This window comes from Oncorhynchus keta, chromosome 2 (assembly GCF_023373465.1).
Source record: "Oncorhynchus keta strain PuntledgeMale-10-30-2019 chromosome 2, Oket_V2, whole genome shotgun sequence".
In the NCBI taxonomy this organism is placed as follows: Eukaryota; Metazoa; Chordata; class Actinopteri; order Salmoniformes; family Salmonidae; genus Oncorhynchus; species Oncorhynchus keta.
In genome coordinates this window covers 20,825,083-20,852,023 of record NC_068422.1, presented here as the reverse complement: position 1 = coordinate 20,852,023, position 26,941 = coordinate 20,825,083, and the positions used below count along the sequence as shown (strand labels likewise).

General features: G+C 43.0%; 1 protein-coding gene across 4 annotated transcripts in view; it reads right to left on the bottom strand.

Annotated features, from left to right (window-relative positions):
* Positions 1–26,941, bottom strand: part of LOC118361047 (RNA binding protein fox-1 homolog 3-like) — an 886,398-nt gene that overhangs the window by 447,254 nt on the left and 412,203 nt on the right. For all 4 annotated transcript variants that reach the window (XM_052473505.1, XM_052473504.1, XM_052473533.1 and 1 more), the window contains one exon: positions 15,399–15,459. In XM_052473505.1, the coding sequence (XP_052329465.1) occupies positions 15,399–15,420 (22 nt within the window). In that variant the 5' untranslated portion in view covers positions 15,421–15,459. The remainder of the gene's footprint in view (positions 1–15,398; positions 15,460–26,941) is intronic.

Sequence of the window (26,941 nt, the reverse complement as noted above, 5' to 3'; positions counted from 1 at the left end):
CGAGAGGGAAAAGGATACAAGGTAGTGGTCGGAGACTTGGAGGGGAGTTGCAATGAGGTTAGTGGAAGAACAGCATCTAGTAAAGATGAGGTCGAGCGTATTGCCTGCCTTGTGAGTAGGGGGGGAAAGTGAGAGGGTGAGGTCAAAAGAGGAGAGGAGTGGAAAGAAGGAGGCAGAGAGGAATGAGTCAAAGGTAGACGTGGGGAGGTTAAAGTCGCCCAGAACTGTGAGAGGTGAGCCGTCCTCAGGAAAGGAGCTTATCAAGGCATCAAGCTCATTGATGAACTCTCCGAGGGGACCTGGAGGGTGATAAATGATAAGGATGTTAATCTTGAAAGGGCTGGTAACTGTGACAGCATGAACTTCAAAGGAGGCGATAGACAGATGGGTAAGGGGAGAAAGAGAGAATGACCACTTGGGAGAGATGAGGATCCCGGTGCCACCACCCCGCTGACCAGAAGCTCTTGGGGTGTGCGAGAACACGTGGGCGGACGAAGAGAGAGCAGTAGGAGTAGCAGTGTTATCTGTGGTGATCCATGTTTCCGTCAGTGCCAAGAAGTTGAGGGACTGGAGGGAGGCATAGGCTGAGATGAACTCTGCCTTGTTGGCCGCAGATCGGCAGTTCCAGAGGCTACCGGAGACCTGGAACTCCACGTGGGTCGTGCGCGCTGGGACCACCAGATTAGGGTGGCCGCGGCCACGCGGTGCGGAGCGTTTGTATGGTCTGTGCAGAGAGGAGAGAACAGGGATAGACAGACACATAGTTGACAGGCTACAGAAGAGGCTACGCTAATGCAAGGAGATTGGAATGACAAGTGGACTACACGTCTCGAATGTTCAGAAAGTTAAGCTTACGTAGCAAGAATCTTATTGACTAAAATGATTAAAATGATACAGTACTGCTGAAGTAGGCTAGCTGGCAGTGGCTGCGTTGTTGACTTTGTAGGCTAGCTGGCAGTGGCTGCGTTGTTGACACTACACTAATCAAGTCGTTCCGATGAGTGTAATAGTTTCTACAGTGCTGCTATTCGGGGGCTAGCTGGCTAGCTAGCAGTGTTGATTACGTTACGTTGCGTTAAAAGAACGACAATAGCTGGCTAGCTAACCTAGAAAATCGCTCTAGACTACACAATTATCTTTGATACACAGACGGCTATGTAGCTAGCTATGTAGCTAGCTACGATCAAACAAATCAAACCGTTGTGCTGTAATGAAATGAAATGAAAATGTGATACTACCTGTGGAGCGAAGCGGAATGCGACTGGGTTGTTGAGTGCGGAAGTTCTATTCAGTAGACGTTGGCTAGCTGTTGGCTTGCTAGCAGTGTCTCCTACGTTAAGGACGACAAATAGCTGGCTAGCTAACCTCGGTAAATTAAGATAATCACTCTAAGACTACACGCTCTAAACTACACAATTATCTTGGATACGAAGACAGCAAAGACAACTATGTAGCTAGCTAACACTACACTAATCAAGTCGTTCAGTTGAGTGTAATAGTTTCTACAGTGCTGCTATTCGGTAGACGGTGGACGTTTGCTAGCTGGCTAGCTGCTGGGCAGATAGCAGTGTAGACTACGTTAGGACGACGAAATATGAAGTTGCAATAGAAGTGCTGACTGTTTCACTTTGTTGTCCTCTTTCTTTTCCTTTTTCTTCTGTCCTTCTTTTGTCCTTATTTTGTCTTCCTTTCTTCTGTTAACTAGATATTTTTTGTTGTTATTCTTTGTAAGCTAGCTAGCTTCTTCCAGGAGAGTCCCTAGCAACTGCTTAGCAACAAGTAAACAATTCTGCTAGCAATTCAGCTAGCTAAGATAACTGTACAATTTTATGAAAAATAGTTACTTTTTCAAAAGCCTGTCTTTTTTGGTTTGTTCCTTGTTTTGTCTTCTATTGAGTCTTGCAGTTTTCTCTTGATTTTTTCGATGTACTTCACTCTAAAAAACCATTTAAATCTCAATATATACAGGAGCTCATTTTTCAGCAGCTGCTCAATTTAGAACTCCGGAACAGCCACAACAGATACAACTCAAATCTGGACCACATACAGCAGGGGTGGGCAACTCCAGTCCTTGAGGGCCAGATTGGTGTCACACATTTTCTCCATCTCCAGCAAACACAGTTGATTAATCAAATTGCATTCTAATCTGAAGATCATGATTAGTTGATTATTGGAGTCAGGTGTGTTAGCTGGAGCTGGGGCAAAACTGTTACACCAATCAGGCCCTTGAGGACTGGAATTTCCCACCCTTGCCCTACAGGGTCACAGTGATATTGGTTTGAGTAATGACCACAAAATCACTTTAAAAACTACACTAAATATATTAAGGCTACGGGATTCTTCAAACGTTTTGAGTAATGACAGCACATTGGGGTTTACAGTGTAGTGCAATGTGCTGTCATCACTCAAAACGTTTGAGGAAACCCATTGCACTTAATATGTATGCGGACAGTGTGCCTGCCTTTCAGAGTGATTTGTACTCAGTTTACAATGCACAATGAAGCTACTGATTGGAGAAAAAACTCCCAATAAATTCCCAACACTTCCAGAGGTTTCTCAACTCAAAGGGTTTGAACACTAAATTACATTCTAATACATACATCTAGTAAATCCCGGGGTTTGATTAGGCCAGTGGCACACCTCGGAGACACATAAACACACACACACACCTCAATGACGGAAGACATATCCAGGAAACACCATTACTCATCCAAAGGGAACCCTTTTTTTATTAAAGCTAAATTACACTCATACACACAACCAAACAGCGATTATATTACTGACACACATACACACACACAAGCACTTTTCAATCATAGTGTAACCTGTTGTTCTCCTGTTGCTTACTGACATCACCACAGGGACACAGAAACCTCTGTATTATCACAATCTAATTGACTCCGCTGCATTCTGGATTCCCCATATAGCAGAGAGCGGAGTCATTACACACACACACACACACACACACACACACACACACACACACACACACACACACACACACACACACACACACACACACACACACACACACACACACACACACACACACACACACACACACACACACAGCCTCTTCCAGCTACATTAGGGCTACTGCATTTGACAGAACAGATGAACAGTTGTCTTTGTGCTTGTGTTAGGGCTAAGTGCATTTGACACAGAAGGAGATGAACATGTTGTCGTTGTGTGTTTGTGTTTGTGTGTGTGTGTGTGTGTGTGTGTGTGTGTGTGTGTGTGTGTGTGTGTGTGTGTGTGTGTGTGTGTGTGTGTGTGTGTGTGTGTGTGTGTGTGTGTGTGTGTGTGTGTGTGTGTGTGTGTGTGAGAGCTTGAGTGTGTGTCTGTTAATGTCCCACAGTTTTCCCATTTCCCCTAAGATGAGAGACAATAGATAATAACACAGAGATGTTGGACTGGCTACAAAGTTTGGGGAATGAGTCAACTTTATATTTTCACACACAAACTCACACACACTAGTATAGTTTCTGGTGACGTTTGGGAAACCTGAGTCTATTCCACCACCAGATCTCATATATACGTCAACATGTACAGTATTCATGCAAGAAAACTTCAATCAGCACACACACAACACACACTCAAGCACGCACACTAAGAGGGGCAAGGAGAGAGAGAGAAAAGCTGACTTAAACATTTTTCTCAATTTCACAAAAGCAGCCGTGCCGGTGTCAACATGATGAATGAGAAAATAAGGATAGCGAGGGGAGAGAGAGAGCTTCTTCTTTTTTACACACGCGCATACACGCACATGCACACACTCAAACATCATTTCAAGTTCAGATGACTTCAACTTATTTTGGGTGGTAGACCTCATTAGAATAATACCCAACATGTTAATATACTGATTTTGCTAGGTTAAAGTTCATATAAGGAAATCTGTCAATTTAAATGAATAAATTAGGCCCTAATCTATGAAGTTCACATGATTGGGCAGGTGTGCGTGCGGAGGTGCAGCTATGGGTGGCCTGAGAGGGCATAGGCCCATCCATTTGGGAGTCAGGTCGACCTGTTGGTTGGTTGACACAACTAAGTGCACTGCCAGTTTTGAAAATGGTGAAACATCAGAGACATGAGCAAGAGACAGATAGGAACATAATGTTCCCTACTGTGATCTCTATTATATCATTTCAAAGACTTAGTCAGTTCTGAAATGTGTTATTTTCAAAGTAGTCATTGCGAGTGTACAGGAAGTAAGGCATCCAGGTTAAAGAAAACTACAAGTTTAGATTTTCTGACGATCAAAAACTTGTCCTCTCCACTAATTTGTCAAAACAACTTGAATAGCTTTGTTAGGACAATTAAGTAAAACCACATTGATTTGACTAAAAGTATGCAGTTCACTCAAGTTATTATATGCAAATTTGTCAGTTCCACTGACTTTACGAGGTTAAGTTAAAATTAACTCAACACAAAATCTTGTAATACTTCATATGACATTTTAAGGCAGCCAGGTTACATACTTTTTTTTAAAGGTCCTGAACATTCATTCTGAAAAGTACTTTTATCTCATGGCTACCGTGCCAGAAAGTTTGAAAAGACTAGCTGAGTGGGCAGGGAGCATATATTCATGAGCTTGCCTTGACTGACAGCTCTTTGAAACGCCCATGTCAAGCAACTTGGATGCAGTGAGCGGTGGAAGCAGTAAAATCATATCAAGCACATTTGGTGAAACACAAAGCAACTCAGATATCAAAATTGCATCAATTATATATATATTTTTATACATCTCCTGTTTGTCATGTCTCTTATGATGCGGTTCACAGCAGCACTAACGGATGTGTTGACATGACAACTGTGTCAGATTTTTGAGCAACCCTCCCATTTTGTTCCATGCTGGCTGAAGACCTAGTCAGCCAGTAACTATCTCACGCCAGACACAGATGAAAGGGGAAATATATCTTTGCCATAGATTAATAAGGGTAAACTTGAAATATATTTGCTATATAAACCATGCCCCTCTGGAAATACGACTTACCCTTAATAATGATTCCAAGTGTTTGACTTTGGCGAGGAGACCAGTAACTTTATGATCAAACGTTATCAACGTAGAGGCAACAGTATTTTTTCATACTTTGATCTGGTTTCCTTCAAATTATCATCCAATATCATGAAAAACATGATTGACTGTTCATGACCTTTAAGTCCCAACAAATATATCTATTTGTTTTTACAGTGCATATACATCCACACATGCACACGAACCCACACATTTTTATTACTTCATTTCTGCATAGGTCATTAAACAGGTGAGAGCAGATTTTAACAAGCAGTTTCAGCATTTTACTGTATTTGATTGAAAATATGCACGATCACAAAAGACTTGTGTGTGTGTGTGTTTGTGTGTGTTTGTGTGTGTTTGTGTGCGTGAGCGAGCGAGCGAGAGCGAGAGAGGAAGAGGATGAGAGAAAAGATAAATGTTTGGTACCACCTGCTGGTCACACTATGGGAGACCAGAGAATGAGACCAGGCTGCGATCTAAAAGCCACATTATTCCCGTTAAAAGTGCACTACTTTTGAACAGGTCCCATAGGGTCTTAAAACCTATATTTACTTTCTAAATACAGATATCATCACCATATGATACATTTTGCATCATATGACACAAAACACTGCATCATATGATGCAAAATGTATCATACAGTGACGATTTCTGGATTTGAAAGTTCGATATCATGAAAACTTGATTGCTGACAAGCAAGACCTTTTGGGACTATGTCAACAATGGAATAATGAAACAAACAGTAAAATATAGCTTTTGGGGTGGAGTTTTCCTTTATTGCCTACACTTAACCTTAAACACTTCTACATTTGACTGTATGCAACAACTTCGAAATCGAGGTTTGAGAAACATGGATGAATGTCTAATTCTGATGTGAGACTGTCATCACTAGTTGGTGTACCCCCAGCTGGGCTGTGTGTGTGTGTGTGTGTGTGTGTGTGTGTGTGTGTGTGTGTGTGTGTGTGTGTGTGTGTGTGTGTGTGTGTGTGTGTGTGTGTGTGTGTGTGTGTGTGTGTGTGTGTGTGTGTGTGTGCTTGCATATGCATGTGTGTGCTAACCCCAATATCCGATATATTATGTCATTACTTGTGGTTTCACTCATTAATGATTGTACTGACCCCTATGCACTCAACTCAAGCATTAGTGTTGTAGATACGGGACACTGTTGTGTTATTCAAGGGAATTGGCTAGCACTATACACTCATCTTAGATTAAAGTGTTTGCTACACAAAGGGATTTAAAGATGGACAACATGTATAGTAACCTACCAGCTAGATGTTCATCCATGTTCCTCAAACATCAAATTTCAAAGTTGTTCCAAACGTCAAATTTTGAAGTGTTGAAGGTTACGTTTAGGCATTAACTCCGAATGTTTAAGGTTAAAGTTAAGGTTTGAGATAGGCTTAAAATAACAAGATCAAAACAACTTTCTATCACTCGATTCAAAACTTGGAATAAGAGGCAGATACTTACGCCCTTCCACAACGCCCAAGCAAAACCGAAACCTACTTGATGGTAACAGCTCTCACTGTTGCCCCTAGTGGCATAATCTCCAGACGTCCTCAGAAGTTAGTTCCGGCGCCTCGCTTCGCGTTCCTAGGAAACTATGCAGTTTTTTGTTTTTTTACGTGTTATTTCTTACATTGGTACCCCAGGTCATCTTAGGTTTCATTACATACAGTCGAGAAGAACTACTGAATATAAGAGCAGCGTCAACTCACCATCAGTACGACCAAGAATATGACTTTCGCGAAGCAGATCCTGTGTTCTGCCTTTCACCCAGGACAACGGAATGGATCCCATCCGGCGACCCAAAAAACGACTTCGAAAAAGAGGGAAACGAGGCGGTCTTCTGGTCAGACTCCGGAGACGGGCACATCGTGCACCACTCCCTAGCATACTTCTCGCCAATGTCCAGTCTCTTGACAACAAGGTTGATGAAATCTAAGCAAGGGTAGCATTCCAGAGGGACATCAGAGACTGTAACATTCTTTGCTTCACGGAAACATGGCTCACTGGAGAGATGCTATCGGAGTCGGTGCAGCCAGCTTGTTTCTCCACGCATCGCGCCAACAGAAACAAACATCTTTCTGGTAAGAAGAGGGGCGGGGGCGTATGCTTCATGGTTAACGAGACGTGGTGTGGTCACAACAACATACAGGAACTCAAGTCCTTCTGTTCACCTGATTTAGAATTCCTCACAATCAAATGTCAACCACATTATCTACCGAGATTTTCTCTTCGATTATAATCACAGCCGTATATATTCCTCCCCAAGCAAACACATCGATGGCTCTGAACGAACTTTATTTGACTATTTGCAAACTGGAATCCATATATCCTGAGGCTGCATTCATTGAAGCTGGAGATTTTAACAAGGCTCATCTGAAAACAAGACTCCCCAAATTGTATCAGCATATCGATTGCGCAACCAGTGCTGGAAAAACCTTGGATCATTGCTATTCTAACTTCCGCGACGCATATAAGGCCCTGCCCCCTCTCCTTTCGGAAAAGCTGACCACGACTCCATTTTGTTGCTCCCTGGGTACAGACAGAAACTAAAACAAGAAGCTCCCTCGCTGAGGTCTGTTCAACACTGGTCCGACCAATCTGATTCCACACTCCAAGACTGCTTCCATCACGTGGACTGGGATATGTTTCGTATTGCATCAAACAACAACATTGACGAATACGCTGATTCGGTGAGCGAGTTCATTAGAATGTGCGTTGAATATGTCGTTCCCATAGCAACGATTAAAACATTCCCAAACCAGAAACCGTGGATTGATGGCAGCATTCGCGTGAAACTGAAAGCGCGAACCACTGCTTTTAATCAGGGCAAGGTGTCTGGTAACATGACCGATTACAAACAGTGTAGCTATTCCCTCCGCAAGGCAATCAAACAAGCTCAGCGTCAGTATAGAGACAAAGTAGAATCTCAATTCAACGGCTCAGACACAAGAGGTATGTGGCAGGGTCTACAGTCAATCACGGATTACAAAAAAAAGAAAACCAGCCCCGTCACGGACCAGGATGTCTTGTTCCCAGGCAGACTAAATAACTTTTTTGCCCGCTTTGAGGACAATACAGTGCCACTGACACGACCCGCAACCAAAACATGCAGACTCTCTTTCACTGCAGCCAACGTGAGGAAAACATTTAAACGTGTTAACCCTCGCAAGGCTGCAGGCCCAGACAGAGCATGCGCAGACCAGCTGGCTGGTGTGTTTACGGACATATTCAATCAATCCCTATCCCAGTCTGTTGTTCCCACATGCTTCAAGAGGGCCACCATTGTTCCTGTTCCCAAGAAAGCTAAGCTAACTGAGCTAAATGACTACCGCCCCGTAGCACTCACTTCCGTCATCTTGAAGTGCTTTGAGAGACTACTCAAGGATCGTATCACCTCCACCCGACCTGACACCCTAGACCCACTCCAATTTGCTTACCGCCCAAATAGGTCCACAGACGATGCAATCTCAACCACACTGCACACTGCCCTAACCCAAATGGACAAGAGGAATACCTATGTGAGAATGCTGTTCATCGACTACACCTCGGCATTTAACACCATAGTTAGTACCCTCCAAGCTCGTCATCAAGCTCGAGACCCTGGGTCTCGACCCCGCCCTGTGCAACTGGGTACTGGACTTCCTGACGGGCCACCCCCAGGTGGTGAGGGTAGGCAACAACATCTCCACCCCGCTGATCCTCAACACTGGGGACACTCCAGGACACCTACACCACCCGATGTCACAGGAAGGCCATAAAGATCATCAAGGACAACAACTACCCGAGCCAATGCCTGTTCACCACGCTATCATCCAGAAGGCGAGGTCAGTACAGGTGCATCAAAGCTAGGGCCGAGAGACTGAAAAACAGCTTCCATCTCAAGGCCATCAGACTGTTAAACAGCCACCACTAACAGTGAGTGGCTGCTGCCAACACACTGACTCAACTCCAGCCACTTTAATAATGGGAATTGATGGGAAATGATGTAAAATATATCATTAGCCACTTTAAACAATGCTACCTAATATAATGTTTACATACCCTACATTATTCATCTCATATGTATATACTGTACTCTATATCATCTTCTGCATCTTTATGTAATACATGTATCACTAGCCACTTTAACTATGCCACTTTGTTTACATACTCATCTCATATGTATATACTGTACTCGATACCATCTACTGTATCTTGCCTATGCCGCTCTGTACCATCACTCATTCATATATCTTTATGTACAAATTCTTTATCCCCTTACACTTGTGTCTATAAGGTAGTGGTTTTGGAATTGTTAGCTAGATTACTTGTTGGTTATTACTGCATTGTCGGAACTAGAAGCACAAGCATTTCGCTACACTCGCATTAACATCTGCTTACCATGTGTATGTGACAAATATAATTTGATTTGATTTGATTTTGACATGGATGGACGTCGAATACTGACTTGTATCACGAGTGACCTGGTTGAAAGTAACACCATTACAGCATTGATGAATGTGGTGCTTAATAAAACACATATCCTGTTAGTTTTAAAAGGACCATCAACTAACACTATCTATCACTGCATCCAATCAAGATGTCTTCTCCGAAATGAATTTTGAGTGTTGATTGGTCCCCAGATGTACAAACGAATACAAACTGCCCCAGTTACGTTGATTGCTCATTTCCGACTGGTCCAGCTCTCATGACTGTTGTTTTGTTAATGTTCCTAAGGCCCTAACAAGTTTATTTTCAGCATATTAATAATTCACAGCTAGTCTTAATGATAATAGCTACCACAGCCATACAGAGCTGGTTGTTAAGAATGATGCATTATTAACACTGATAAACAGTGGTAGAATAATGGTGGAATGGGGAGGGAGGATAGTGGATAATACAATCGCCATCACACTGCACACTGCCCTATCCCATCTGGACAAGAGGAATATCTATTTAAGAATGCTGTTCATTGACTATTGCTCAGCATCCAACACCATAGTACTCTCCAAACTCATCATTAAGCTTGAGGCCCTGGGTCTCAACCACACCCTCTGCGATTGGGTCCTTGACATTCTGACAGGCCGCCCCCAGGTGGTGAATGTAGGAAACAACATCTCCACTTCGCTGATCCTCAACACTGGCACCCCACAAGGGTGCGTACTCCGCCCCCCTCCTGTACTCCCTGTTTACCCATGATGGCTGGCCATGCACGCCTCCAACTCAATCATCAAGTTTGCAGACGACACAACAGTAGCAGGCTTGCTCACCAACAGGGAGGAGGAGGGGGCACTCGGAGTGTGGTGTCAGGAAAACAACCTCTCACTCAATTTCAACAAATCAAAGGAGATGATAATGGACTTCAGGAAACAGCAGAGGGTGCACCCCCCTATCCACATCGATGGGACAGCAGTGGAGAAGGTGGAAAGTTTCAAGTTCCTCGGCATACACATCACTGACAAACTAAGATGGTCCATCCACACAGACAGTGTGGTGAATATGGCGCAACAGCGCCTCTTCAACCTCAGGAAGCTGAAGAAATTTGATTTGTCACCTAAAACCCTCACAAACTTCTACAGATGCACAATTGAGCCTGTCGGGCTGTATCACCACCTGGTACGGCAACTGTTCCGCCAACAACTGCATGGCTCTCCAGAGGGTGGTGCGGTCTGCACAACGCATCACCGGGGACAAAATACTTGCCCTTCAGGACACCTACAGCACCCGATGTCAAAGGAAGGCCAAAAAGATCATCAAGGACAACAACCACCTGAGCCATTGCCTGTTCACCCTGCTAGCATCCAGAAGGCGAGGTCAGTAGAGGTGCATCAAAGCTGTGACCGAGAGACTGAAAAATAACTTCTATCTCAAGGCCATCAGACTGTTAAACAGCCATCACTAACACAGAGAGGCTGCTGCCTACATACAGACTTGAAATCATTGGCCAATGGATCAATGGACCACTAGTCACTTTATTAATGCCACTTTAATAATGATGTTTACATATCTTGCATTACCCATGTATATACTGTATTTTGTACCATCTATTGCATCTCGTCTATGCTGGTCGCTCATGGCCCATCCACATATATGTTCATATACTTTTTCCATCCCTTTACTTAGATTTGTGTGTGGTAGATAGATGTTGTGGAATTATGAGATTAATTGTTAGATATTGCTACATTGTCGGAAATAGAAGCCCAAGTGTTTTGCTACACAATAACATCTGCTAACCATGTGTATGTGACCAATAAAATGTCACTTGATTTGATTTGACACTGTGTTTTGGTAAGGTGATGTCCAGTGCATCTAATTAGCATTTAACACTCACACGAATCCCATAACAATTACAGAGAAAAGGCTGGAGAGAGAGAGAGGGAAATGGAGGAGAGTGTGATGAGCATGAAAGAGGGATGAAGTGTGAATCAGTAGTGGGGATGCTTTTAGCCTCTCCGGCAGAGGAGTAATGACCTACTACAGAGCCAATTGTAGACAGTGTATTGCAGAGTTGGCATTGCACACACAAATTGGTAATATTTCCATGCCGGGGGCCTAAACACAGCATTATATTAGAAGATTCCAGCACTCTGGACCTTGAATAAGCACCACTCTACAACCATATAAATGCTTATTTTAGAGCTTGATGCAATGATGTGCTTGTTGCAATTGATATACAGTATTTTGCTTGATAGTGAACTCTGTGATTCCAGGGGTTTGTATTTCTCTGATTGTCCTTCAGATTGTTCTAACAATTGACAAGCCTACATAATGCATTCCATATGGCTCCATATTCCCATTATAGTGCACCACTAACTAAGGTTAGGGTTAGGTTTAGGCATTAACTCCGAAATCTTAAGGTTAGGCATTAACGCTGAATGGTTAAGATTCGGGATACCCTTAAAACAAAAATTGACTTCCTGTTGCTGGATTTGAACTTGCAACATTTGAACTTGCAACATTTGAAGTAAGATGCAGATGCCTACCCCGATACCCCATCCCCCTAGCCAACCCCAAACCTACTTGAAGGTAACAGTGCTCACTGTTGTCCCTAGTGGCCAGTTTCCACATCATCTCCCGACGTCCTCAGGCATGGATGGACGTCGAATCCTGACTTGTATCATGGGTGACCTGGCTGGGTACACACACTTTGCATGCCATCCCTTCATCAAGGCCATTGCAATACGAGCAGCAGATGCCATTCTGCTTAGACAACCCAAGTATCCTCTGTTTGTCGCTCTCTCCGTGCTTCAAAGAACTCCCAACTCTTTCCAACAAGCTCCACTTTGAAAAACACAACTTTGTAATTAGAGCGGTGTCAGTGCGATTGTGATGTTGGCCGTTGATTTGGCCTGGGGGGGCCGTTGAATAGCACTGATACTGCCTCAATCAGGAACTGGCTTAATTGGAATTAGAGAGAGAGGGGAGCAGTTGAGGAGATCTGTGATGTAGGAGAATGGGGGAGAAATCTGCAGATAGTGTGGTGTGTGTGTGGGGGGGGGTGCGGGGGCTTGCGTGTGTGTGTGTGTGTGTGTGTGTGATGGGGTAGAATGGAGTCAAATCACTGCAACAGGAACAAACCACGTTGCCGTGTCACTGGCATCAATCAATAAAGACTTGGAGGAATGAGCATGGCTGATAGGAGAGGGGGTCTGAAATGTCTCTTGAATATATAGTATGTTCAGATTTAATCAGATAATCTTAGACACCCCACAGCTGGAAAAATGTAATTAAATAACCATCCTACTCTCTTTATAGATACCATTGTATTTTTTTATTAAAGATTTACAAGAAGGACCTACCTAACTATATAATGTAGATGTGGCAGCCTATGAGAATATTGGAAGCATGGCTTATTGGAGGCATGCATCTAAAATAGCTATTTTTGGGCACCCGTTGGAGTAAATGTCATTTCAGTTCATCATATTAAGTTTGTACAGTAGAACCGTCCCATTTCTTCCCATTTTTATGCATATTACGTATTCAATATAATGTTAATAACATTGCTTTATTTAACTAGGCAAGTCAGTAAAGAACAAATTCTTAATTACAATGACGGCCTAGGAAAGTGGGTTAACTGCCTTGTTCAGGGACAGAACAACAGATTTTTACCTTGTCAGTTCTGGGATTCAATCCAGCAACCTTTCGGTTACTGACCCAACGCTCTAACCACTAGACTACCTGCCACCCCAATATATATAGTAATAAAGTGTTAACTATTCCAACTTTGGAATTTGCTCAGAGATGAGTTTATTAGTCACATGCTCAGTGTCACAGGTGCAATTTCAGGGTACAGGGACATTCTTAAGCTCCCAGCTGCAGAGTTCCTCAAGTCACCACTAATTCAAGCGTGTACTGAAGGGAAACAACACCGTGTAGGAACTTCCACCGGTATAAATGGGTTGTGATTGATCTGTTGTCGCGGCGATTAGATTGCCATTGACAGGGGACTAGAAGGGGCCCCTGGGGGACTGACATGTCGCTCCTGAGGAACAATCACCTGCACTTTTATTCAACTGCATGCAATTGGAAACACAATGACACACATATGCAAGCTTGCACACACATGCAACACACACACACACAATCTGTTTTCCCGGGCCAAAATGTGCCATGTGAAAGCATATTATTATATGACAAAAGGAAAGAATGAATGAGCATCTTACAAAGACCTTACATTTCCGATGTCAGCAAAGTAAATACCAAGTCAGTGAATCAAGTGTTTCCCCACAGGCTCGTAGGGCAAAGCACTGCTAACAGGCGACAGAGAGATGTGACTAATCTCCCACTCAATGTGACCAATAGCCAAAATGTCAGTGTAAATCAAAAATAGTTCCACCATGCCCAGGATGACCCCAGGGCTCTCTACTGTACGGCTCTCTTCCAACCCTCCATCTCTCTCTCCCTCATCTTCCTATCTCCCTTTCCCTCCTTTTTTCATTCTCTAGCTTCTCTCTCCCTCTCAGCTATGGCTCCTTATCAAACCACATGTAATAGTTTCACTTAGAAATTCAAAGTTTTATGGATGAACATCTATTTTTGCTGCATTCATTCTGCATGGTTACAGGGTTAATTACAGAGAAAAATAAAACTCAAAGGGTTAAGGTTAGGTATTAATTCTGAGTTAAGGTTATGGCTATGATTTGGTATTCTCACGCCTTGCTAGCACATTGTAAACTACCATGGAGCAGTGGTCAGAGCGCACTTTGCGCACTTTGCCGCCAACCATCATAACTTTGTGCCAGTGCAGGGCAACAGGAAGGCATATATCGACGTTCTCAGGACCTTTCCAAATATCCAAAATTGAAGTCTAGTGATCAGCCTGCCCTACCAACCCTCACCCACAGAGCCATCTCAATATCTCTCCCTCCCTCTCTCCTTGTACCAACCCTCCCCTTCCCCCACAATCTCCTCTCCCATATCACCTTCTCTCTCTCCTCCCCCTCCTTCTTCTTTTCCCATGCAAACACAGAGCAGCTGCAAGCCGGCCTAAAGTATGACGAAAAATGCCAGGTGGCTATTTGTAAATAATCTGCAATTAATGTGCGTTATTAATAATAGATGACCTGGTTGTTACTGTAGAGATTTATACAGATGGTGGTGAAGGGATCTTCTAGTCCTCTTTTTCAATTAAGCATGGTCAGAGAGATAGAGAGAGAGAGAGAGAGAGGAGAAATTACAGAGAGGAGAGCAAGACAGAGAGATGAGTGAGAGAGAGTGAGAGAGAGTGAAAGAGAGAGAGACAGAGAGAGAGGGAGAGAGAGGGAGAGAGACAGAGAGAGAGACAGAGAGAGAGAGGAGAAATGAGAGGTGAGAGAGAGTGAGAGAGAGAGAGAGAGAGAGAGAGAGAGAGAGAGAGAGAGAGAGAGAGAGAGAGAGAGAGAGAGAGAGAGAGAGGGAGAGGTATGTCGCTCGGCAGGCTGAATTAAAGAGGCTTTTTGTAGCATTTAATAGCCATTCATTGGCGGACTGCTGACACAGTGTGAGAGCGGCGCTCGGCTCAGCTAGCCCAGGATTTATAGCTGGCTCTAATGGGCATGCCCAGAACCAAAGGACTGCAGTCAGCACATTACCTCTCTCTGCCGCACACACACACAGGGAGGAGCACACACACACAGGGAGGAGCACACACACACAGGGAGGTGCAAACACACACAAGATTTCAAGTGTGGAGGCAGGCACACACGCACACACACAGTTTTATTTTTATTGATCACACACCTGTGAGGACATACACTTGTGCACACACCCGCACGCACACACACACACACACACACACACACACACACACACACACACACACACACACACACACACACACACACACACACACACACACACACACACACACACACACACACACACACACACACACACACACACACACACTGACCTGCCCAGCTTGGGTTATCCATACAGCTGACAGTGGCGAGTGAGGGGACTTCTGTGCTGCCCTGAAGGAGACACAAACATTACAACAACATTAGTACAAACATCACAACAGTGCTAGTACAATAATCTCTGAAAGGCAAACCAACTTGATAAAAACATGACTTTGATAGTCATCCTCATCATCATCGTTAATTCTATGTGAAGAATGATGATTGGCAAAGTTTATGTCTTGTATTTAAAGAAATAGTGATATTGCCAACTACAACCTCTACACTCTTAGAAAAAAGGGTTCCAAAAGGGTTCTTTGCAGAGGAACAGGGTTCTACCAAGAACCGTTTTGATCAGAAGAACCCTTTTTGTAAGAAAATGGTTTCTTGTAAGGCAAATGGTTCTACCTAGAACCTTTAACATACTGATAACCGTTTTTTGGAAGAAAGGGGTCTTTGAAGATTCTTTGGAAGGTATGAAGGATTCTTTGGGAGGCAAGAAGGGTTCTACATAGAACCATGTATAATATTTCCCAGCATGCTCTATCACAGGGAGATTTTCAGAATGGTTTATTTTACTGTAATATGTGTGTTTTTGCGTTGCTTGGTTGATAAATGTTGTGCTACACAAAGATAAACAACAGTTTTCTAAACAAATCCAATCTGTTAGAATTGGCTTTATTGAACCCGTTACTGAGATGGTTGTTCCAGTTTAGATGAGTGAGGTAGTCTCAATTGTTCTGAATGCAAATTGTGGGAGATTAACATTTTCACTTGTTGGATATGCCAACTCTGGCTAGATTCCAACAGGAATTACATATCACTTGGCAAGCTTGCATAATGTGACTTGCAGTCCTGCTGTGGCCTGTAAACCAGGAGATTCATGACACCCCTGTGTTAGGCTATAAGTTGACCCTGTATTGTCTTAAATCATTACATTTCAAAGGCTAGTAAGGCTGGTGGAACTGTTCATCAACGGTTCTAGAAAGAACTCAACAAAGATAAAAGGGTTGTTGGTAGAACCCTTTGTAGACGGTTCTAAGAAGAACTGTTAGATATTATAATGGTTCTTGATGAAACCCTTTTTAGAGGGTTCTAGGCAGAACCCTCCAATAGAGGGTTCTAGGTAGAACCATATACATGGGGTTCATTGAAGAAACCTACTTAGAACCCAGAACCAAAAAGGGTTCCCCTATGAGAACAAACTGAAGAACCCTGTATGGTTCTACTTGGCACCTTTTGTTCTAAGAGTGTAGTAGATCATTAAAGTGTGAAATATGACAAACTATATCCACTGCAACATCGAACCTTTATTACACACATCTGTATCCTCAAGCCACAGAGAGAGAGAGATGAGTCTACGGGGACAAAACCACAGGAGCCTGGGGGCCCAGAGAAAAGGGAGGGATGAAGAGCGAGTAGAACATACGGAAGGAGAGAGGAGGAGAAATGACAATCTTGCAAGTTTACTTTTGGAACAGCTATACCATACATAAACCTCCAGTGTGTAATACCATATTAGCTGTAGTGGACCCTAGGGAGTACATGCTGTCTGAGTGAGCAAACATTTCTCAGCTTGGTGCTTTATTATGATAATGAGCATAGTGTAATGGCAGCGAGTGGGGCCTATTCAGATTAAAAATGCATGGAGGCATGGAAGCTAGGGACGTTTCTACTGACAAGGAGAGGAGTGGCAAATCTGATGCATAGATATAACCCTTAAGGAGAGGGGGGGTTGTGAGAGATGCAGAGGGAGGGAGAGAGAGAGTAAAGGAGAGGGAAAGAGAGAGTGAGTGAGTAATTAAGTGAATGAGAGGGAGAGGGAAAGAGATAGAGGCAGAGGGGAGGGTGAGAGAGAGAGAACGACAGAGAGAAGGAGAGCGGGAGAGAGAGCACTTGTTGGAGAGATACTATAGTAGACATGCTCTCTCTCTCTCTCTGTCCTACTATGCCTGTCAGTATAGGCATGTTTCAAGTTGGCATTGACCCAATATGGGGCTGCATTGCCAGGCTGATCACTAGACAGACAGAGAATTCACATTTTTGGTCCCTAGAACCTAGATATAGAGAGCATGGAGTGCATGGAGTCCACCTGTGGGAAATTCATATTAGCCTTTATATTAGCCTGTCTTTATAATCTCTCACAGTTGACAGTGCACATCAGAGCAAAAACCAACCCATGATGATGAAGGAATTGTCTGTCGAGGCAAAGATCTGGGGAAGGGTACCAAAACATGTCTGCAGCATTGAAGGTCACCAAAGACACAATGGCCTCCATAATTCTTAAATGGAAGAAGCTTTGAACCACCAAGACTCCTCCTAGAGCTGGCCACCTGGCCAAACCGAGCAATTGGGAGAGAAGGGCCTTGTTCAGGGAGGTGACCAAGAACCCGATGGTCATTCTGACAGAGCTCCAGACTTACTCTGTGGATGTCCAAACTTTGACTGGTACTGTATATATAATAGAATTTAATAGAATTGATCATCATTGATTTAGATCTACTGTAGAGACAATTAATGTAGTAAAACAGATGTATACCCGACATGTGCTGTCAATATTGACAGATAAGGCTGATTTTGGGACCTGAGCCAAAGTCATCCCTCATCTGATCAGACACAAAGGAAAGTGTTTCCTCAGCATGATGTGTGCAGGTTGGTGGAGGGTTGATGAATGGTTGATCAGGCCACTGGACAGGTAATAATAATCACAGAATGACTATATCAACAGTCACTCTAGAGATTAGTAAATGCTGCTCTAGATGTTCATGGTGAGCAACGATGATGTCATCACGTGAGAAATGGAAGTTGAAGCTCCACGGATACATGAGTACAAGAGTGTGTGCGCCAATGCGCGTGTGCATGTGTGTATCCCTAGTCTGTAGGTCTGGCAAGTGACTGGAAGTGAGTCCCAGTTATTCAACATACGATTAATCAAATCAAGTGTAATTACTCCAATCAAATTATAACAGCCTCCTGTGTACCATCATACCATCACAGCACTGAGAGAGGAGAGGGGGGGAGAGAGAGGAGAAGGAAGGAGAGAGAGGGAGAGAGTGAAGGATGGAGAGAGAGGGTTAGGGGGAGAGATCGGGAGTGGAAGTGAGAGAGAGGAGAAGGAGGGAGAGAGGAGAAGGATGGAGAGAGAGGGTTAGGGGGAGAGATAGGGAGTGGAAGGGAGAGAGAGGAGAAGGATGGAGAGAGAGGGTTAGGGTGAGAGGTAGGGAGTGGAAGGGAGAGAGAGAGCTTAGGTATGAGAAGAGGCACTATGACCGCACAAAGAGGAAGATCAGAGAGTCTACTGACTCGATCTCTCGTAGACAGACACACTTGTGGAAAGACGCATGTAATATAACCGGTATCATAGCATCTGTCAGCAGACTATGGGATGCAACAACTAACGAGGAACTGGTTTGTTCTGGTTCGCATATTTTTTTTGTATTTGCATCTTTCACATTTTGGATGGGGAGGGGGCATTTGTCTCTACATTGTAATGAAAAACTGTAATTTATATTGTAAGTTTTGGTATTACCAACAGTAACATACTGTTGAAATGTTTTACTGTAAATTATGGTGCATTGTGGGAAAATGTTTGTGGGTGGGGAAGTAATTGATGTATTTTGAATGGTGCTGTAATTACATTCCACAGAATAAAGTAGTTTAACATGTTTTTGGAGCTCCAAAAACTGTGACCACCGGCGGGTGGTTTTGACCCCGAATGCAGGAAAACTGATATCAATTTTAACTCATTTCCACCAGCATGTTAAATATGCAACCCAGAGGGGAAAAAAACTCTAGACCACCCTTACTCCTGTCACGCCCTGACCTTAGATAGCCGTTTTATTTCTCTATTTGGTTAGGTCAGGGTGTGATTTGGGATGGGCATTCTATGTTGTCTATTTCTTTGTTGTTTTTGCCGAGTGTGGTTCCCAATCAGAGGCAGCTGTCTATCGTTGTCTCTGATTGGGGATCATATATAAGTTGTCATTTTGGGTTTTGTGGGGTGTTGTTTTCCGTTTAGTATCTGTGCCTGACGGAACTGTTTGCGGTCGTTTTTGGATTCGTTATTTTTGTTTGAGTGATTCTTGACAATAAAGATCATGAACACTTTCCACGCTGCACTTTGGTCTACTCTTCCTTACGACGGCGAGCGTTACAACTCCACACATAGAGACACGTACAAAGCTCGCCTTCCATTTGGCAAATCTGACCATAATTCTATCCTCCTGATTCCTGCTTACAAACAAAACGTAAAGCAGGAAGCACCAGTCAATAAGAAAGTGGTCAGATGAAGCAGATGCTAAACTACAGGATTGTTTTGCTAGCACAGACTGGAATATGTTCCGGGATTCTTCTGATGGCATTGAGGAGTATACCACATCAGGGGCGGCAGGTAACCTAGTGGTTAGAGCGTTGTACTAGTAACCGAAAGGTTGCAAGATGGAATCCCTGAGCTGACAAGGTAAAAAAAATCTGCCGTTCCGCACCAAAATAAAGCAGTTAACCCACGGTTCCTAGGCCGTAATTGAAAAAATACTTCTTAACTGACTTGCCTAGTTAAATAAAGGTAAACAATAAATAGTCACTGGCTTCATCAATGATGTTGTCCCAAAAGTGACTGTATGTACATACCAGATGCCATGGATGACATGCAACATTTTATTTAACCTGTATTTAACCAGGAAGGGCTCATTGAGATTTTCTTTTTAAATTCAAGAGTGCTCTGGCCAAGATAGGCAGCACCAAGTCATTACAAAAAAATTAGATAGACAGACAACATGAAACCACAAGTAATCTAGTAAAAACCATTGAATTCACAAGAGTATAAAACCGCAAATTAAAAACATTGACAGGTCAGGGAATCAGATCCTTCATCAGTGATTTAAAAACACCAATCGGGACAAGTTCTTCCAGTTTAAAAGTATTTTGTAAGGTGTTCCAAGAAGATGGCGCAGAGTACATAAAAGCCCTTTTACCAAATTCAGTTCGGACATTTGGGACAGTTAGCAGGATAAAGTCCAGTGAACGAAGAGAGTACCCACCACACTTCTGAACAATAAAAATGCACAACTAAAAAGGTAGTAAACCCAAAATGGCTTTGTAAATAAAAGTATACCAGTGACTGAGCCTACGAGTGACTAGAGAAGGCCAGCCAACCCTGGTATACAAAGTGCAGTGGTGCGTAAGGGTTTTGCAGTTTAAAATAAATCTCAAAGTGCCATGGTAAAGGGTGTCAATTGATCTCAAACACTGAGCGGAAACATTCATGTATAAAATATCCCCATAGTCTAGTGAAGGCATAAATGTAGCTGATACTAGCCTCCTTCTGGCTTCAAAAGAAAAACAGGCCTTATCCGTAAAATAAACTCCCAATTTCAGCTTCATTTGTTTTGTAAGTTGTTGAATATGCAATTTAAAAGAGAGGCCGTCATCAATTAAAATTACAATATATTTATGAGGTTACAACCTCAATCTCCTTGCCCTGACAGGTAGTAATAGGTGAAAGGTTCAGAGGTCTATTTCCTGCATTAGAAAACACCGTTAGTTTAGTTTTGCTTCAATTGACACAAGGTATGTTGAACAGTATAAAAAGCAGTTTGCATGTTCTAGAAAGCTTTTGTAAGAGAAGGCACAACAGTAAATAACAGTATCATCAGCATAAAATATGAAGTTGTGCATTTTGGATATTTTTGTCTAAATCATTTATATAAATAGTGAATAAGAGAGGACCAAGTACAGTGTCTTGGGGCACACCATTCAAGACAAACAATTTAACAGACATAAGCCCATAAAATTGAGTGCACTGAGTTCTATCAGACAGATAGTTAGCAAACCATGCAAGTGCATGCTCTGAAAGACCTACACTCGACAATCTCTGCCTTAGTATAACATGATCAACTGTATCAAAAGCCTTAGAGAGATCAATAAAAAGTGAGACAGTGCTGTTTTTCATGGCTGCTGTAATTGTGCTATGCTTCTTCCTGAAGCCCGATTGGTACATTGGTAAAATATAGTTAGTAAATAAAAACTATTTTTAGCTGTTCACTCACAAGGGTTTCAAGTATTTTCGCCAGGGGTGACAGCTTTGAGATTGGCCTATAATTATTTAAAAGAGTTGGATCTCCCCCTTTTAAAAGTGGTAGGACAAATGCTGATTTCCAGATATTTGGAATTTCATTACATTCCAGGGTTAGATTGAACAGAGATGTAAGTGGCTCAGCTATGAAATACATTTTAAAAAGCAGGAATCCAAAAGATCAGGACCTGCAGGCTTTCTCTGATCTAAGGATTTCAGGGCTTTATGGACCACCTGCACTGAGAATGGCAAAAAGCTAAAAGTTTGACCAGATCTCACTGGTTCATCCACACAGGGTTGTACAGAGACAGAGGACACTGAATCAAACAGCCTACCAGATGATACAAAGTGCTCATTGAAAATTCAACATTTCAGCATTTTTGTCATATATAGCAACAGAGTCCTTCAAAACACATGACGGTAATTCATTAACATTACAGTTACCAGACATAGACTTAATAGCCTTCCAAAACGTTCTAGGGTGATTCAGGTGGTAACAGTAGTAACAGACAGAAAATATTCAGACTTGGCCTTCCTGAGAAGAAAAGAACACTTGTTTCGTAACTGCCTGAAAATAAGCCAATCAGCATCAAAACATGATTTCCCTGCTTTAACCCAGGCTAGATTACAGTCGTGAATAATACAAGACTACTTAAAAGGAAACTATGGATTATCCCGCCCTTTAACCCTGAACCTGTGGAATGGGGCATGTTTGTTTACTATTTGGGAAAAACCATCATGAAAGAATTTCTAGGCAGTTTCCACATCAGGGATAAGCTCAATCTTGCTCCAGTCAACATAAAACAAATCATGAAAGAAAGCCTGCTCATTAAAACACTTCAAATTTCATCCACACTGAGCTAAAGGGTAGAGCTGCCGCTTTCTAGGAATGGGTGTATAACCTGAAAGTTTATAAGATATCCCGCTATGCCCTCCGACAAACCATCAAACAGGCTTGTACTATAACGACTCCAATGCTCGTCAGATGTGGCAGGGCTTGCAAACTATGACTACAAAGTGAAGCACAGCCGCGAGCTGCCCAGTGACACGAGCCTACCAGATGAGCTATATTACCTCTACTGTATGCTCGCTTCAAGGCAAGCAACACTGAAGCATGCATGAGAGCATCAGCTGTTCCGGACAACTGTGTGATCACGCTCTCCATAGCCAATGTAAGTAAGTAAGACCTTTAAACAGCTCAACAATTACATGACCTCAGGGACAGACGGATTACCAGGACGTGTACTCTGAGCATGCGCTGACCAACTCGCAAGTGTCTACACTGACATTTTCAACCTGTCCCTGACTGAGTCTGTAATACCAACATGTTTGAAACGGACTACCATAGTCCATGTGCCCAAGAACACTAAGGCAACCTGCCTAATGACCCGAAGCACTCATGTCTGAAGCCATGAAGTGCTTTGAAAGGCTGGGCACGGCTCACATCAACACTATTATCCCAGAAACCCTAGACGTACTCTAACAGATCCACTTATGATGCAATCTCTATTGCCCTCCACACTGCCCTTTCCCACCTGGACAAAAGGAACACCTATGTGAGAATGTTATTCATTAACCGCAGCTCAGCGTTCAACACCATAATGCCCTCAAAGCTCATCACTAAGCTAAGGACCCTTGTACAAAATACCTGTGTTAGAGCCGATTTGGACATATTTGTATAAAAGACCGAACATATGGAGCGCCATGTATATTTGTGTAAATATATTAAATATTAATGTAAATGATGAAATATTAGGTACGTACCTTTATGATTTATATTTACCTGATTGAGATATATTCATTTGTTGTTAGTGTAACTCAGCCATTTGCCCCCCCCCCCTCTGGCCTGTTCATTGTATTGTGGTAAGTGTGTTAGGATAAAGGCAGGAAGTTGGGCCTTCGGAAGAGAGAGTCCTTGCTAGATGCGGGAGCGGTATAGTTTTTGACCATACAGACATACAGACATACAGACAGGTCATAATATGTATTTTCCATATAAAGTAATCTATGCTTTAAGTTGATTGGAGAATCATTTATTTGTTAGATATAAGAAGAATAAACATTTTTGTTGCACCATATCCCGGGATGTCATGGAATGTTTGGCCGTTTGGAAACCTTGAGTGTGGACTGTATGCGTACCAAACAACCCCGCTTCAGGCTTGGGCAGTGGCTATGGTAAAGACGAAAGGAAGCCACTACAACCTGGTACTAAACAACTGGATCCTGGACTTCACAATGGGCCACCCCCAGGTGGTAAGGGTAGGTAACAACTAATCCTCCATGCGGATCCTCAACATCCCTTAGGGGTGCAGTCCCCTCCTGTACTCCCTGTTCACTCATGACTGCATGGCCAGGCACGACTCCAACACCATCTTTAAATTTGCAGATGACACAACAGCCTGTTCACCAACAACGACGATGAGACATCCTATAGGGAGGAGGTCAGAAACCTGGCCGTGTGGTGCCAGGACAACAACCTTCCTCTCAATGTGATCAAGACAAAGGAGATTATTGTGGACTACAGGAAAAGGTGGACCGAGCATGCAGTGGCGCAGGTGAAGTTCCTTGGTGTCCACATCACCAACATACTTTCATGGTCCAAACACACTAAGACAGTTGCAAGTGTAGTTGGGAAGAGGGCACGTTGTGAAGAGGGCACGACAAAGCCTATTCTCCCTCAGGAAACAAATGAAAAGATTTGGCATGGGTCCTCCTATCCTCAAAAGTTTCTACAGCTGCACCATCGAGAGCATCCGTTACAGCCTTATTCTAACAATCTACACACAATGCCCCATAATGACAAAGCAAAAACTGGTTTTGACATGTAAATGTATTAAAAATAAAAAACTGAAATATCACATTTACATAGATATTCCGGCCCTTTACTCAGTACTTTATTGAAGCACCTTTGGCAGTGATTACAGCCTTGAGTCTTCTTTTTTGTTGTTATTTTTGACCTTTATTTTACTAGGCAAGTCAGTTAAGAACAAATTCTTATTTTCAATGACTGCCTAGGAACAGTGGGTTAACTGCCTGTTCAGGGGCAGAACGACAGATGTGTACCTTGTCAGCTCGGGGGTTTGAACTTGCAACCTTATGACCCTACGAGCTTGGCACACATGTACAGTATTTGGGGAGTGTTTCCCCATTCTTCTCAGAAGATCCGCTCAAGCTCTGTCAGGTTGGATGGGGAGCATCGCTGCACAGCTATTTTCAGGTCTCTCCAGAGATGTTCGATCGGGTTCAAGTCGGGCTCTGGCTGAGCCACTCAAGGACATTCAGAGACTTGTCTCGAAGACACTCCTGCATTGTCTTGGCTGTGTGCTTAGGGTTATTGTCCTGTTGGAATGTGAACCTTCACACCAGTCTGAGGTCCTGAGAGCTCTGGAGCAGGTTTTCATTAAGGTCTCTCTGTACTCCTTTCATCTTCCTCCTGATCCTGACTAGTCTTCCAGTCCCTGCTGCTGAAAAACATTCCAACAGCATGATGCTGCCACCACCATGCTTCACTGTAAGGATGGTGCCAGGATTCCTCCAGATGTGACGCTTGGCATTCAGGCCAAAGAATTCAATCTTGGTTTCAGCAGACCAAAGAATCTTCTTTCTCATGGTCTGAGAGTCTTTAGGTGTCTTTTGACAAACTCCAAGCGCTGTCATGTGCCTTTTACTGAGGAGTGGCTTACATCTATATCCACTCTACCATAAAGGCCTGATTGGTGGAGAGCTGCAGAGATGGTTGTCCTTCTGGAAGGTTCTCTCATCTCAACAGAGGAACTCTAGAGCTCTGTCAGAGTGACCATCAGGTTCTTTGTCTCCTCCCTGACAAAGGCCCTTCCCCCGATTTCTCAGTTTTGCCGGGCAACCAGCTCTAGAAAGAGTCTTGTTGGTTCCAAACATCTTCCATTTAAGAACGATGGAGGCCACTGTGTTATTGGGGACCTTTAATGCTGCAGAAATGTTTTGGTACCATTCCCCAGATCTGTGCCTCGACACAATCCTGTCTTGGAGCTCGAGCTTGGTTTTTGCGCTGACATCCACTGTCAACTGTGAGACCTTATATAAACAGATGTGTGCCTTTCCAAATAATGTACAATCAATTGAATTTACCACATGTGGACTCCAATTCAAGTTGTATAAACAACTCAAGGATGATCAATGGAAACAGGATGCACCTGAGCTCAATTTCTAGTCACATAGCAGGGTCTGAATAGTTATGTAAATATGATATTTCTGTTTGACATTTTTAATAAATTAGCAAAAAAATCTAAAACCTGTTTTTGCTTTGTCTTCATGGGCTATTTTGTGTAGAAAGAGGATTATTATTTTTTTAAATCCATTTTAGAATAAGGCTCTAACATAACAAAATGTGGAAAAAGTCAAGGGGTCTGAATACTTTCAGAATGCACTGTGTATATACCTTTTTTCCACAATATTTATAATCTCTGTGGTGCAACGGTTAATCTACAATTACAGGTTTGCGCCTTACATCTTGCTTTCCTTTGAATGCCTTTTTTTTGCTGTCAAAAACTGTGAATCTATGGCATCATTTCGGAGCTTATAGTATACAAAATAAAACAATGTGTTTGACCAACGGTGTGGTGTCACGTATAACATTTAAAAAATAATAACATGCCTTCATTAGGATTCAACCCGCACATTCAATGTCATCTGTGAGAGTTCTATGGTCACCAACTATACCTGCTGAGTTTCAGTTCAAGTGATAATACATGAAAAAATCCTAACTACATTGTTGGCCTAAATACAAAGTCTGTCTTTGAAATTATCTTGAAAATGAAGAAAGAACCAGAATCACAGCGAAATCAGATCCCGATACAAACGAAGCTTTGGACGTCATTGATCACATGTTTTTTTCAGTTGCACATTCAAAACCGCATCGGAGCTCCAGTATCAATCGTCCCATCATTACTTTTAATGGTAGAGCATTTTGCCATGTCCTTTTCGTCTGTTTTGCTCTGTAGTCGCTACCAGTTTGGAAGCTTTTGTTAAGGACTCCAGAAGTGCAAGTGATATAAAACACCAAATATTCAATAATTCTGTGGCGGGCCGGGCGCAGTGCACGCTGACACAGTTGCCAGGTGTACAATGTTTCCACCGACAAATTGGTGCTTCCACATTGAATGCAATGTATTGACTTAGGCAACAACGGATCTATTTTCCTTGTACTATTTTCCTAACTCCCGTTCCAGGACAGGAAGAAGGGAGTGAGGGTGTGAGGAGGGAGGGATGGAAGGAGGGAGGGATGGCACAAGTTATAAGGGAGGGAGGGAAAGGAATAATGGCATGGTGCGGACAGTTGTCCCTGCCACCTTCACTAAACCACATGTAGCAAATGTTAATGAGAGATCCCAAATGCCAGCGCACAGACCCACTAATGCATAACACTAGATGATACACAGTCTGAGGCTGGGCTGGAACAGGGTAGAGAGAGAAGAAGGATAGAGAGTTGAAAAGGGAAGGATAAAT